The 14,677-nt window shown below is 39.9% G+C and overlaps 1 protein-coding gene across 6 annotated transcripts in view; it reads right to left on the bottom strand.

The window, feature by feature from the left end:
• Positions 1-512: 512 nt before the first annotated feature.
• Positions 513-14,677, bottom strand: part of SPICE1 (spindle and centriole associated protein 1) — a 50,657-nt gene continuing 36,492 nt past the window's right edge. For all 6 annotated transcript variants that reach the window (XM_008523031.2, XM_008523058.2, XM_008523039.2 and 3 more), the window contains 6 exons: positions 12,755-12,979; positions 8,584-9,074; positions 6,693-6,876; positions 4,097-4,199; positions 2,239-2,326; positions 513-1,023 (listed from right to left, as the gene is read on the bottom strand). In XM_008523031.2, the coding sequence (XP_008521253.2) occupies positions 970-1,023; positions 2,239-2,326; positions 4,097-4,199; positions 6,693-6,876; positions 8,584-9,074; positions 12,755-12,979 (1,145 nt within the window). In that variant the 3' untranslated portion in view covers positions 513-969. The remainder of the gene's footprint in view (positions 1,024-2,238; positions 2,327-4,096; positions 4,200-6,692; positions 6,877-8,583; positions 9,075-12,754; positions 12,980-14,677) is intronic.

The raw sequence follows: 14,677 nt of genomic DNA, 5'->3' as shown, positions 1-14,677 counted from the left end.
ACTTTCAACGTGCTGCCCCGACCCCATTGCCACCTCGACCCCATTGCCACCTCGCTTAGGTTGAGAATTCCTATCATACAGCCAAGGGACAGAGATAATTCAGAAAGCATGTTGAAGATAGATACCAACATCTGAGAGGCAAACTGATGCCTTGGAGAAAAACCTACCCTGAAAGTTTAGCAGATTCAGGGCTGGGAAAACTGATACTAACTTTTGTATTCAATTCTGGTTCAAATACTAAACATGCCAATAAATTGATGTTATTGTATTTAGACATGTGAGCTCTATGATCATTATTTATTTGATGTATGTTACTATTATTGATGACATTTTCAGATTTAAAGACTACATAAGAATTTTATAATATATACACAACCACTCTTACCTGATTAAGCAAATATAAATAAATACTCCCACACCTACTTTTTAAAGCTGTACATTCCACTTGTTGGAAAAAAGTGATGGACTACAGTAACTTCTCCCCAGAAAAGAAACCAAATGGGAGTGTTAAATTTTTCTGAAAGCCAGACTTTAATCACACAGAAGCATTTTACTGTAAGTTATATGCAAAGTAACTTAGTTCTTCAGAAAAAAATAAAAATGAAACACATCAACATTTAAGATACACTAGACCAAAAAAAATCTGAATAAAGATAAAGATAAAAATGTATTACTTAAAAAAAAACTAAAATATTAACGAAATTATTAGATTACAAAACTTTAATTTCTCTATAGTCGAAATTTTATTTACAGGAAGTTGTAGGTTGGTTGGTTGTTGGAAATCTATTTGAAAAGGCCAAATATTAAAATAATTGCTTTATTTCTTTGTTCCATTAGTACTAAGTCACAAGATCTTTGTAGGTTTTATCTAAAAGGAGGACATAAAAACTTGAAATCAGGAGCAGGGAAAAGGGAATAGAAGCTCAAGAATATATTACCGAGAACAAACTCTGTAAAACTCGACTTTAGTTATGACACGTGGGTAGAAAGAGCAAACCAGCCCTCTTCATTTTGTTTCTCAATCTGTTGGAAAAAGAGGCAAAAGGATTTAGAAGGTAACCAGGAACATAAGATCATTCGAGATTTACAATTATTTAGACCAAGTATATAGAACCAAGTCATCATATGCCACTGAATGTACTGGAAATTAAATTGCTCCTGGCAAGTTTTATTCTCTAACAGAGACACTCCCAAATAACTGATTCCCGGGTCAACAGATCCCGTTACTGATTTAGGAGACCTAATTTCTCAAGGATAAACCCAGGGTTGTACACAAATCATAGATACAACTTCTAAAAATGACAAAAAGAGTCATTTGATCTTAGTAAACTAAATGTTACCAAGTTCCAGAAACTAAGGGCAAATTTTATAAAATAGTTTACTTTAAAAAGCATTTTTAGAATATAGGACACAAGAAGGGACAAATCTTCCAGTGCTGGGCAATTGGGATAACTGAGTCTATCAATTAATTTGGGCTATAAATACTCAAGGTTTATTAAAACACTATTTGGTCTAATTACTTAAGTTAGGGAGAAGAATAGCAAAGAAGATCCCCTCCCCATCAAACAGTTGTTAGCTCAAGTTTGCAAATGCAATGTTTATGATTTTAAAGATATCCTCATAATTTGCTAGGACCAAACACTCAAAGGAACTATATTTTGCTATATTACCAACACAGAAAAAAGCCTTTTGCAAAAATTTTGGATATATTGTAAGAGGCTTAGATTCTATACATTTTCTGATACCAAATCAGAACACACGAAGGATGATACATAAAACATTTACTTACCCTTTGTGCCATAACTTCCCTAATCAGTAGCACTCAGATACAGCACATGGGGGTAAAGTGACAAGGAAAGTGACTGGTCCCAGGGCTCACAGAGCCACAGCAAGAAAATGAGGGAAGCAGAATTTCAGTAAACCCACAACTTCAAGGCACAGCTGTGTGCCCTGCCACACTATTTGGAATGCTCTGCCTGAAACCAGTAATTTCCAGTCTTTGATGGTTGAAATCCTAGTGGAATTTTACATTATTCCTTAGATACTTCAGAAAACAAAAGAAGTGTATGACCTATTTGCTTTTTTCTAATGAAGGTAAATTAGCATTTCTTTTCTCCTGAGAATTTTACATCATCTCTAGGATAACAGGAAGAATAATTAAGAATGGAAATCACTGCATCCGCCACCTTCCACCCTCCTGACCCTACACACATTTCACAACTGCATCTTATCACATACCTTTGCTCTTGGATTAAGAGGCGTGAATCGTCCACTTCCTGAGGTGGCATTTAATGGAGAACAAGAATGACTAGTAGCTCCTGAAGATCTATTTATGAGAAATAAGAGAGACTGTGTGATCTATCATTACTAACCTTCAAAAATTATGTAAGACTGACAAGTCTCAATACTGGCAAGAGCTTGAAAACGAATGGCTGAGTTAGGTCCAAATGAGGTAAATTATTTGTAACATATTTTTACCAACCTAAATCTTTTTTTTTTTTTTAATTAATAGACCTTCCTTTTTAGAGTAGTTTTAGGTTTACAGAAAGATTGAGTGTAGGCTACAGAGAGTTCCAATAACCCTCCCCTACCGCCCCAGTTTCCCCTGTTATTAACACCTTGCAACAGTGTGGTAAATTTTTTTTACGATTGATGAGATAATATTGATACATTATTATTAATTAAATCCAGAGTTTACATTAGGGTTCACACTGCATTATACATTCTATGGGTTTTGACAAATGTATAATGTCATGTATCCACCATTACAGTATTGATGAGGATTTTAGACTAGTTAATTTTAAAACTGCAGAGGAGAAGCAGGCTCCAAGGAGTGGAATTTGCTTGCCCTTTGATCAGAGACAGTTGCATTTGTGAAGGAAATCTCCATGCCTCCCTCTCTGCGCCAGGAGGAAGGGGGGATGGCCTTATCTCTGGCAACTCTTAATGAGGAAGGCAAGAACTTAAGTTGTTTACTGTCTGGCAACCTCATGTAACTGACCCCCCCCCCCCCACCACCAAAATCCTCCTTTGTCTTTAGCTGAAGATAATATTTGAGCGGTGACTTCTGCCATTTACTCAATCCGGTTTGATTCTTATCTAAAAGTTGTGGGACCGCCCAGTGGCCGGACCCTACCGGTACTGGTACCATTTTAACTGTTTTTTTTGGCTCGTAAAGAGATAACTCACATACCTATGCCTTAAATTTAGCTCTAACCCTCAACTTGGGGCAGCAGCAGTGGCAGCAGCAACATGCTGGCAGCAGCTCTGCCTGCCCATGGGTTCTGTCCCCATGCCAGCGGCGGCAACAGCAGCTCCCCATGCCAGCAGCATCTCTGACTGCCCGTGGGTCCTGTCTCCAAGTAGCAGCTCTGACTGCCCATGGGTCCTGTCCCCATGCTGGCAGCAGAAGCTCTGACTGCCCATGGGTCTTGTCCCCATGCTATTCCATACTATTCTCTAAATAAAAGAGCACTACTGCCAGATCTTCAGAGTCTAAGAAATCTTTCTTTCGACTCCTCGGCTCACCGACCCCGCATCATTTCCATACCGAAAAGTTTTTAACACTAAAAGGGAAAAATGGATGTGCGGGGGTGAAGAAGAATGCCAGGGCAGTAATGGAACTTGGAGCACCACAGTGCGTGTGAGCATGAACAGTGGAGAGAGAAGAGCCAGGGATGTCCTTAGTGTCACCATTTACCAACCATGTGACCCACCTAGGCGAACCACCCAATCAGCTCTGTGAGCTTCAGTTTCATTTATTGTAAAGGAAGAAAATACTACTGCTCAATTTACCCACCCTATCACAGATTATCTCCTAATTCTGTAACCCATAAAGTACTCCACATACATGCTATTATCCCATTTTGTTTCAATAGCCAACTCGTGCTTTTCTACTTAGTTAAGGCTTATTGCTCAGTCAGTCTTCTTTTTCCCCGCAAATTCTTCTTTCCAATTACTTTATTTTCTCTACATGAGTGAGTCTGTCTGAACTTGAGTTAGATATTACGAATTTCCTTTTTTCACAAAGAGAATGAAACACATACTACATTCTTGATTTTTTTTTTTTAAGTAACTTTTCAGAGTGTAACCCTACCTTCTTGTATTTATCCCACTGGTAGGAGAGATAGTACTGCATTTTGAGCTTTCTGGGGCTTCTACTCCTGGAATAGATACCTCAATTGTCCTCTTTCCTCCTTCTAAAACAGAAAAATAAACAGTAGTTTCATTACCTTTCATTAAAATAAAAATTTAACTTGATCTTCGTCTTACTGCAAATTTCACATTATAAATTTGGGAGTTCTTTCTATATTTTTATCATTATGGCCCACAGATACACTTGAAGGATTTTTTAAAAATGAACTGTGAGACAAGAAACTTTAGTTACTAGTGTCCATTCAATAGCATGCCAATTCATAGAGAGCCAGAATCTTCAGACAAGTAGTATCATGTCATATCTGGAAGCGAAAAACAGAAATTAAGAACTAGCCCTAAAGAACTTGAGAGTTTTGTCACAAAGCAGCTTATGTAAAGTTTTCAAAAAAAAAAAAAAAACAGGAAGAAGAAAGAAAATTTCTGAAGTCATTCAGTAAAACTTTAACTCTGCTAAATCTATTACATTATTGCTGTTACTGAAGACACGAGGAGGGGAAACTTGGCTGACAAGCTCATACGGCCAATGGCAAGTATAATTATGCACATTTTCAATATTTCAGAAGTAGGTTACCAATCAACAAATATTGACTAAGTGTCGACTAATGAAAGGCTTTATGTCCCTCCCAGGTGGTTCCACAGAGGCTCCTAGGTGTTGCTGCTTAAAACCAGTGATTTCTGGGCTTCAAGGGATAATGAAACCCTATTTAATTTCATAACATATTCCTTGGTTATCCCGGCAAACCACAGAGGTTTTGCATGGCATATGATTCACTTTTATCTTTATCAGTAAAGCCCACAGAGGTTCCTGTGAAACCAAGAACTTTACTTAGAAAAGAGTATCTTAGAGAAGAACCACTAGAATGAAAAGGTCACAGGTGCAAATTTACCAATTTGCTTTAGAACTTCACACAAATTACTTAACCTCTTTGTGCCTCAGTTTACTTTTTTATCAAGAAGGTATAATATCAGCTCTGTCTACTCTCAAGGTGCGCCGAGGACTGAATAACAGAAATTGAAGTATTTTTAACCTTAAAGAACTACTGAAACAGATGATGTCTCCCTTGATCACAAAATTCTTCTTAAGAGTGATCTGCTTTATTTGTCCTCATTGCACTCAGCATTAGCTGACATTGTCTCATAGGCTTATTTGCTCATTTGCTTACTGCCTGCTCCCCACCATGAATACTGGAGCAGCCCAGCTGGGCAGCAACTTATCCTGTTCAGTGCAGCATCCCCGGTGCCCAGAACATGGCAGGCACATAGCGGGTATTCGCACATATTGAGTGGTTTAATTTATTCATTCTAATCAGAAGTCGCCTCTAGACTTCATGACTATGAAGGACAGGAGACAAAGCTGTCATCTGAAGAAGCCTAGAACAAGCAAAGAGGAAGCACTCTGGGGAAATGCATTATCCATCATTTTCCAGTAATTTCCAAAGAGTCTGCTTTCTGGGTCTGTAGTTTCAAAAAAGAAATAATTTCTGACAGAAAAAATCTTACTAGCAGATACCTTAAAGGTCGCCGACTTCACAACCAGCCACAGGACACGGGAATCCCTCTAAAACCCCAAAGCTTGAGCACCTCAAGGAACACAGCACTCACTAATACAAAGCTTCATCTATTCCCGACAACGAGAACCTTCTCTTACACTGGGCCAAAATTAATCTCTCTATACACGCAGCCCTACCCTTCGGGGGTGTTAGTGCTTCGATTTGTGGTTAAAGAGCAACTAGAGATCTCCTTCATTTCATCAGTCCCTTGTGAAAGTGAATACTACGACAACTAATTTTTCAGTTACTCTCCTATTAGTTAGAATCTCCTCTAGCTTTTCACATGCCTACATGTAACAATAGAATAGAAAGTTTAATTCACAAATGAAAATCTTTTAGGGGGCTGGCTCCGTGGCAGAGTGGTTAAGTTCGCACGCTCCGCTGTGGGGGCCCAGGGTTCGGATCCTGGGCATGGAGATGACACCACTCATCAGGCCACGTTGAGGCAGCGTCCCACATCCCACAACTGGAAGGACCTGCAACTAGGATATACAACTATGTACGGGGGGGGGTTGGGTAGATAAAGCAGGGAAAAAAAAAAAAGGTTGGCAACAGTTGTTAGCTCAGGTGTCAATCTTTAAAAAAGAAAATCTTTTAATGGTTTCAATAGAATAATATCTTGTAATTTGTTGATGAAATTATAAATTACCATTTTGATGCTTGTATTTTATAATTAGCCATATAACAGCATACGTCCTAAGTGAATCGTACTGTGTCGAATCCCATTTACATGTAGAGCAACTGAGGAACTCAAGATACCAAATGTGAACTGCAGGCGCCACGGGACAACATTCTATCTGGACACTGGCCTTCTAGTCCTATTTCTGCCACTTATTCTGCGACTTAGCTCTGTTTCTTTCTATGTCAAATTGAAGGCCCTGAAATATATGCTTTTTGAGATTCCTTTCAGCTCAAGATATACCTGCAAAATCAAGAAAGCGAACACGCTCATGTGTCTAGCTTTTAAATCACGAATTTGTGACCAACCAGTCCATGCTCCGAGAGGTGACTGAATAGGTGACGCTGGTGGAGAGGAAGGATTCAAACCAACAAGCTTCTGCTGCTCTATTAACTGCAAGAGTCTCCCCCGGGCCTCCATGCTCTGCCGGTTCAGCTCTGCAATCCGTTCCTCCATGCTGCCTGGGACCGGAGGCTGCGCTGCGGCAAAAGTCTGTTTCAAAAAGGCACAAATTCCATGTTAAAAATAATACAAACAATGTTGGCTTTTTGTAAAAATAAACTCTTCCACTAAGAGCCAGAGAGTTAGTCTTCACAGCCCTTGCTATATGCAAACTTGAATAGTGGGCAAATAATAGAATTTACAAGTCAATTAATTGAAAAATCAGGGCAAAAGTAAAGGGACCCTAATCCTTCTAATACTGGTGTCTGATTCAAGAAAGTTGGTCACTCGAAAGGAACGTAAGGGGAAGAGTAAAAAGTAGCCACCCAAGGAATATAACAAAAGTTTAATTTGAAAATTCCTGAGAAGAATGTATGTGTCATTCTTAATAATTTCATTTCATTAAACATGGCCTTTTGGGAAAAAGCAATAATCCCTAATAGAAATCACTAATTTGTTGCATATGCACATTAGTAAAAAAAAAAAAGAGATAAGCAACACAGTATGAACAAAAGATCATTTGTAATTCTGATTGTAACAAAAAGGGCAGTGAGGGCAGTAATATAAGCTTGTTCTCTCTAGCCTGATCTATATCCTAATTAGAAAAGGAGGCGAGCTCAGTTTTTAACTCCACTGCCTTTTTTAAACCAAGTTGCCTGTTTCAAATAATCTTCAAAACTACAAAATACAAACGTCTTCACTGACTCAAAACTGAGGCGGTTCATACGTACACACATCCATGATACCCACATTGCCTTCACTCCCCATGAGCCAGCGCTCACAGAGGGGCCCCTATCCCCACCCCTCCTAACCTTCCTCAGGAAGCCCTCAATCCACCATTGGTAAAGCCATTATGGAAGGAATCACCTCTGGACGCCCTAGTCCATCAAGCTGCCCGGCTCCTTCCCACTGCTGCAGCGCTGTCCCGTCTCCTCTCAGAACCGGACAGCAGCCACTTTGGCTCAAGAGGGTGTAAAAGAAGTCTCTCCCGTCACTGGGACCAGCATGAGGACAGGTGTTATCAACACCCCCTAGTTGGACCTGAGAATCCCTTTTCTCCCCACAAACAAGGAAATGAAGGTTGAAGTTAACACGTGAGCCCACAGTTTATTTAACTTACAAAATTCCTGCATTATAATATGCAGATTTTTGCTACTGAAAGTGTAATCCTTGGACTAGCATCATTTGGGAACTTATCGGAAATGTACAAGTCCTACCTCAGACCTACTCAGTCAGAAACTGCATTTTAGCAAGATCCTCAGAGATTCGTATGTACATTAAAATTTGACTTTAATAATCCTTTAAAATATCATTTCTATAGGAAAAGGTATTCTGTGTCCTAAAAAATCAACTACTCATGAATTGAGGGCCAACTACACATAATTCTCTTTTATGAGCCCCTTTAGGAGTAAAAATGCTTTCAATTAAAATGTAGTTGTCGAGCAAACTTTCATGTCAAATTAATTTTATATGCAAAACTTCATTCCTAGCTTAATTTTAGCTTTCCTACACATTTTATCTTTGCCCTACTTCCCTCATTCATTTCCTCATTTTTTATTTGATCCTGTCCTTGTTCGTGTGATAAAAACCGATAAATAACTTCTACTTATTTTGTGATGAGGACATGACAAAGCGCAAGCCATCTAGTAGCATCCTCAAAGATGTCCAGGATCACTTTTGTAAAGAAGTTCCTTAAGATGCTCCAGCCACGTGCTGAATGTCCTACACGTCCCAAGTCAGTCCTACACTGGTACTCACAGCGGTCATGTCGCCTGCATGATTCATCTCCTGCTTGTTTAACTCCCGAAGTCCATCCCCTTGCTCTCCCCCTGGCCCAATATTATTATTCAGATGTGCCTTGATAGCTGAATTCTGCAGTGTCAGCTCAGCAATTCGTGCCATGATGTCCTTTCTTTGTGTTAATGCCTCATTTGTTCTAAGCTGTTGCCCATCTCCCAGTACGGGGGGCTCATCTGAGAATGCAGGGTTTCTCAATTGCTGGCTGACTGAATGGGAACTGCAGAGAGGCTGTGCGAGGTTAACAAAAGGAGCCTGGGTTTTGTTCTCCAAATCTTCTCCCATGTGAGAGACCCTCCACCTCAGAGTGAAGAGACGACTCTCTTCACTTGAATTCTGAATGTCTGTGCCGATAGGTAAGGTCTTCTTTTCCCAATTTTGTTCCTTCTCAATCATTTCCACAGTTGGAGGAATTCGTGAAGCAGGACGAGTTTGAACAGTCCTCCTCAATGCTGTAGAGAAAATCAAAAAATAAACATGTATTATTTAGCCACAGGTTGGCACTATAATCATCTCATTAGCCCAGCATGGTAGTTAGAGAAGTATTTCAATGGAAAGGTGTGGCTTCTGAATGCCTAAATTATTCTAGCAGGGACATACCAGCAACGGCACCTCTAACAATCAAGCACAGAGACCTTTATATTCCTTAAAGCTTTATCAGCATCCTTATGAAAAATCATCTGCTATGCTCACATTTGAACACATATATTAACTCATAACTGGGAATCTTGTGAGCAGACCGAGTGTAGATGCCTAACGTAAACTGAGGATAGCCAGGAAAGGCCTCTCTGAAGAAGTAAAATTTCAAAATGGTTACACATGTGGCCAAAAGTAGAGCAAAGAACATTACAGGCAGAGAAAACAACATTTGTAAAGGCCAAAAACCAGGGAAGAGCCAAGAAGGGAGAGTTTATAATGATTGCGTAAAGTTGATATTTCAGAAAAAGAGATGTAAAAATATTTTACACCAATTATGGAAACTACCTCCAGATGAACAGAAATCAAACAGGGACAAAAGTGAGCGCCTCCCGGGGTGGCCTAGAGGTAGGGGAGAGGAGTCCCTTGTGTGTGCTTTTTCAAAACCACAGGCAAATATGAATTAGAATTAACACTTTAAAGAATGAATGGGAGATGAGGAAATGAAACCAGCACATATATACTCTTGTATCAAGAAGTGTGGCTATAAAGGAAGGTAGAAATCAGTTAGTAGCTAAAGAAAAATATTTATGATGGGGAATTTTAGCACAACACTGTCCAATATGGTAGCCTCTGGCCACATGTGGCTATTCATATTCAAATTTAAATTAAAGAAAATTTAAATTCAGTTCCTCAGTCACACTAGCCACATTTCAGTCACTCAGCGGCCCAGTGAGGCTAGTGGCTACCATACTGACTGGAGCAGATACACCACACTTTCATCATCACAGAAAGTTCTGTTGAATAGAGTTGTTCTAGGGCATAACCAAATGCCCATGAAGGGCCCTATGTACCTCCCATCTTTATCTGCATGTTCAATTTAACTAAACAATTCTTTACACATGAGCATTCCAAACAAAATGCTGAAAAACATAAAACTCAATCAATTCAGAATACATATAAAAGGAAGTTCTATCCGCACACTGTAAAAGAAATGTGCTGTGTTATTTTCAACGCAGAACCTGCTGAAGAAGCTAACAAAATGTAGTCTACAGCAGTCCCTGAATAGGTTTGCTTAGTGAACATTTAGTATATTTGCAGTCAGAATAAAAATATTTATTGTAATTGTTTCTTTAAAAGAATGTTATTTTAGTAGCACCAATGAAAAATAATTTACAGTATCTCAAAAGAGATCATTAGACAAGTCTTTGAATACCATGCGAACATTTAAAAAATTACTTAAGAAATAAAACTTTAACCTGAACAGAAACCAGATTTGAAATCATATTCTCTAAATCTAGCCAGAGTTAATAATACTCTTTAGCCCTCTAAAGAGGAAATATCGAATCACAGAATTACAGAGCTGGAGGGACATAAAGATGTCCTGTCTTAGACACAGGACAACTGAAGTCTAGAGAAGGTAAGCACCTTAGCCCCACGCCTCACAGCCAGTCAGTGGTGGGCAGGCCAAGACTCCAGCACTTCTGACCCTCAGCCCAGCAATGTCTGCCTACCCGAGACAGATCTGACAGACTCTACATCTGCATTATAAATGCCCAAACAAACTTTATGATAGCAAGGATTTGTCATCTTCTTTAACCCCTTATGGCCTCTTCATGTCCTTTTTGCAAACATACATCAAAGTGCAGAAAATCTGACAAAATTTGTATGCCCCAATGACAATAAAAGTTATTCCTCTGTTCCCCTATGTAAGACTATAAACACTCTTTTTAAAGAAATAAAAACTTAGGCAAATCAGGGCTGAATAATACTTTTCTAAAAACTTTGGAGGAGATTCTAAGGCAGTTTTTTTTTTTTATTTTTTTTATTGAGTTTATGATAGTTTACAATCTTGTGAAATTTCAGTTGTACATTATTGTTTGTCAGTCATGTTGTAGGTGCACCCCTTCACCCTTTGTGCCCACCCCCCAGGCCCCCTTTCCTCTGGTAGCCATTAATCTGTTCTCTTTGTCTACATGTTTAAATTCCTCATATGAGTGGAGTTATACAGAGATTGTCCTTCTCTATCTGGCTTATTTCACTTAACATGATTCCCTCAAGGTCCATCCATGTTGTTGTGAATGGGACAATTTTATCCTTTTTTATGGCTATGTAGTATTCCATTGTGTGTGTGTGTGTGTGTGTGTATATATATATATATATATATATATATACACCATATCTTCTTTATCCAATCATCAACTGATGGGCACTTAGGTTGCTTCCACGTCTTGGCTATTGTAAATAATGCTGCAATGAACACAGGAGTGCATGGGACTTTTGGAATCGCTGACTTCAAGTTCTTTGGATAGATACCCAGTAGTGGGATGGCTGGGTCATACGGTATTTCTATTTTTAATTTTTTGAGAAATCTCCATACTGTTTTCCATAGTGGCTGCACCAGTTTGCATTCCCACCAGCAGTGCATGAGGGCTCCTTTTTCTCCACAACCTCTCCAACATTTGTTACTTTTTGTTTTGGTTATTTTTGCCATTCTAATGGGTATAAGGTGCTATCTTAGTGTAGTTTTGATTTGCATTTCCCAGATGATCAGTGATGATGAACATCTTTTCATGTGCCTATTGGCCATCTGTATATCTTCCTTGGAGAAATGTCTGTTCATGTCTCCTGCCCATTTTTTGCTCAGGCTGTTTGATTTTTTGTTGTGGAGTTTAGTGAGTTCTTTATATATTATGGAGATTAACCCTTTGTTGGATATATGACTTGAAAATATTTTTTCCCAATTAGTGGGGTTTTTTTTGTTTCAATCCTTTTTTCACTTGTTTAAGGCAGTGTTTTGATTGAATAACTCTTTTGAAACTGAACCAAAAGCTACAGCTCCAGAAAAATGCACACACAAGACAAATAAATGTAATTTTCCAAACAATGAAGCTGTCCATGGAACTCTGAAGACCATCCATGAACTCCAAGTTAAGAATCCCTGAGCTAAGGATTAACAATAAATTTTTAAAATTTTATTCAAAACTCTATATATGTGCTGCAAAAGTGACTCTAAAGCTATTTTTAATTGCCTATCAATTTTCATTATAAAATTCCCTCAAGTTTTGATGAGAAAAGGTTAATAACCAGATCTGATTTACAAATTGCTTAGGGTCACAGTTCTCGCCTTTCCCTGGTTAAACTTTCATTACTCTCTGGGGTATAATCTCCTCTTGTTTCTTGCCCTTTCCTATGCTCTGGACCACAGGGACAAACAAGATTCCTCTTACTCGGCATTTTAATGCTGACGACTTTGATCCTTCTATCTGAACACTTACAGTTTCTAACAGAACAGATATATCAAGAAATTCAATGTCATATTCCACCACAGGTACAACACACATGATGTAAACACCCAATCCTCCTTCAGCTTAAATGTTATGTATGCTAATCAGTATCTTTTAAAATTCTGCTTATCAGGTAACATGAACACAATACATTACATATATGAAGCATAAAAAGCAACTGCCTTATAACTTTAGAAGAGGGCACTTACCATCCTGCAGAGGAGAGAATTCTGAGTTGCTCTTCTGTCTGGGTGGCGTCAACAACACAGCCGGCTCAAATATATGTGCTGAAAAACCGTTGGCCGGATTCATACCATCTGGCTGGTTTGGCACCTGAGACAGTTTAACAGGCAAGTCTTCTTGTGGGAATCCAACCACTTCTTCCCCTCTGAACGTCAATGGCATGGAGACATTAGCATTTACCGCTGGACCCTCTGAAGAAGATGAGAGGTTATTAGTACTTAGGGGGACTAGAGGCACACATCAGGTTTTTCGTTTTTTTTGAGGAAGATTAGCCCTGAGCTAACATCTGCTGCCAATCCTCCTCTTTTTGCTGAGGAAGACTGGCCCTGAGCTAACATCCATACCCATCTTCCTCCACTTTATACGTGGGACACCTGCCACAGCATGGCTTGCCAAGCAGTGCCATGTCTGCACCCGGGATGTGAACCAGCAAACCCCGGGCTGCTGAAGCAGAACATGCGAACTTAACCTCTGCGCCACCAGGCTGGCCCTACATGTCCGGTATTTATACTTAAACGCACTTCCATAGAGGGCAACATCACATGGCCTCGAGAGCCTTCACCTTCTAGGCCATATCCTCCTTCAGTAGTAACTCACAGGCAGGATCCTGTGGAGCCAGCACTAGGAAGAAGCGGCTGTTTTTGAGAAAAGTGCTGAGGGTGCCTAGCCCTTGAGACCTATCACTGGGATTATCAATGTTAAATCTGTCAGCCACTTAGAATCCCTCTAAGAAAATATCTAAATACATAAAACACTTGCCACTCAGAGACACTCATCAAAGTATTACTTAGAAGTAAAAAAAGGTAAAAAAGCCTAAATGTCCTATTCAACTTATGGGATATGATGGCACAAGAGGCGAAGAAAGGCTTTCAAAACATCACCACAGGAGCCAGTCCACTGGCGTAGTGGTTGAGTTTGCACACTCCACTTGAGCAGCACAGGGTTTGTGGGTTCGGATCCCAGGTGTGGACCTACACACTGCTCATCAAGCCATGCTGTGGTGGCATCCCACATCCAAGATACAGGAAGACTGGTACAGATGTGAGCTCAGGGACAATCTTCCTCAGCCAAAAAAAAAAAACCCCACCACAAATGGACAGAAGTTAGGAATTTCTAAAACTCAGTATTTTTTTTCTTTCCAAGCATCTCTTCTCCTCCTGAACCTGAAGCACTGTTATTAAAAGTATTGGCACTACATCAAAAAAGACAAGAGGGGCCAGCTCAGTGGCATAGCAGTTAAGTTCACGCACTCTGCTTCAGCAGCCCAGGGTTCACTGGTTTGGATCCCAGGTACGGACCTACACACTACTTATCAAGCCACGCTGTGGCAGGCATCCCACATAAAAAGCAGAGGAAGATGAGCTCGGATGTTAGCTCAGGGTCAGTCTTCCTCAGCAAAAAGAGGAGGATTCGGGGCTGGCCCCATGGCCGAGTGGTTAAGTTCGCGCGCTCCGCTGCAGGCAGCCCAGTGTTTCGTTGGTTCGAATCCTGGGCGCGGACATGGCACTGTTCATCAAACCACGCTGAGGCAGCGTCCCACATGCCACAACTAGAAGGACCCACAACGAAGAATATACAACTATGTACTGGGGGGCTTTGGGGAGAAAAAGGAAAAATAAAATCTTTAAAAAAAAAAAAAAAGAGGAGGATTGGTGGCAGATGTTAGCTGAGGGCTAATCTTCCTCAAAAGAAAGGGACAAGGTTGTGCCATTTGTGACAATATGGATGGACCTTGAGGGTATTATGCTAAGTGAAATAAGTCAGACAGAGAAAGACAAACACCATATGATTTCACTCATATGTGGAAGATAAACACATGGACGATGAGAACAGATTAGTGGTTACCAGAGGGGAAGGGAATGAGAGGAGGGTTGGGGGGGATAAAGGGA

This window comes from Equus przewalskii, chromosome 18 (assembly GCF_037783145.1).
Source record: "Equus przewalskii isolate Varuska chromosome 18, EquPr2, whole genome shotgun sequence".
In the NCBI taxonomy this organism is placed as follows: domain Eukaryota; kingdom Metazoa; phylum Chordata; class Mammalia; order Perissodactyla; family Equidae; genus Equus; species Equus przewalskii.
The sequence above is the reverse complement of the archived record's forward strand: the minus strand, read 5'-3'. Positions and strand labels throughout refer to the sequence as shown.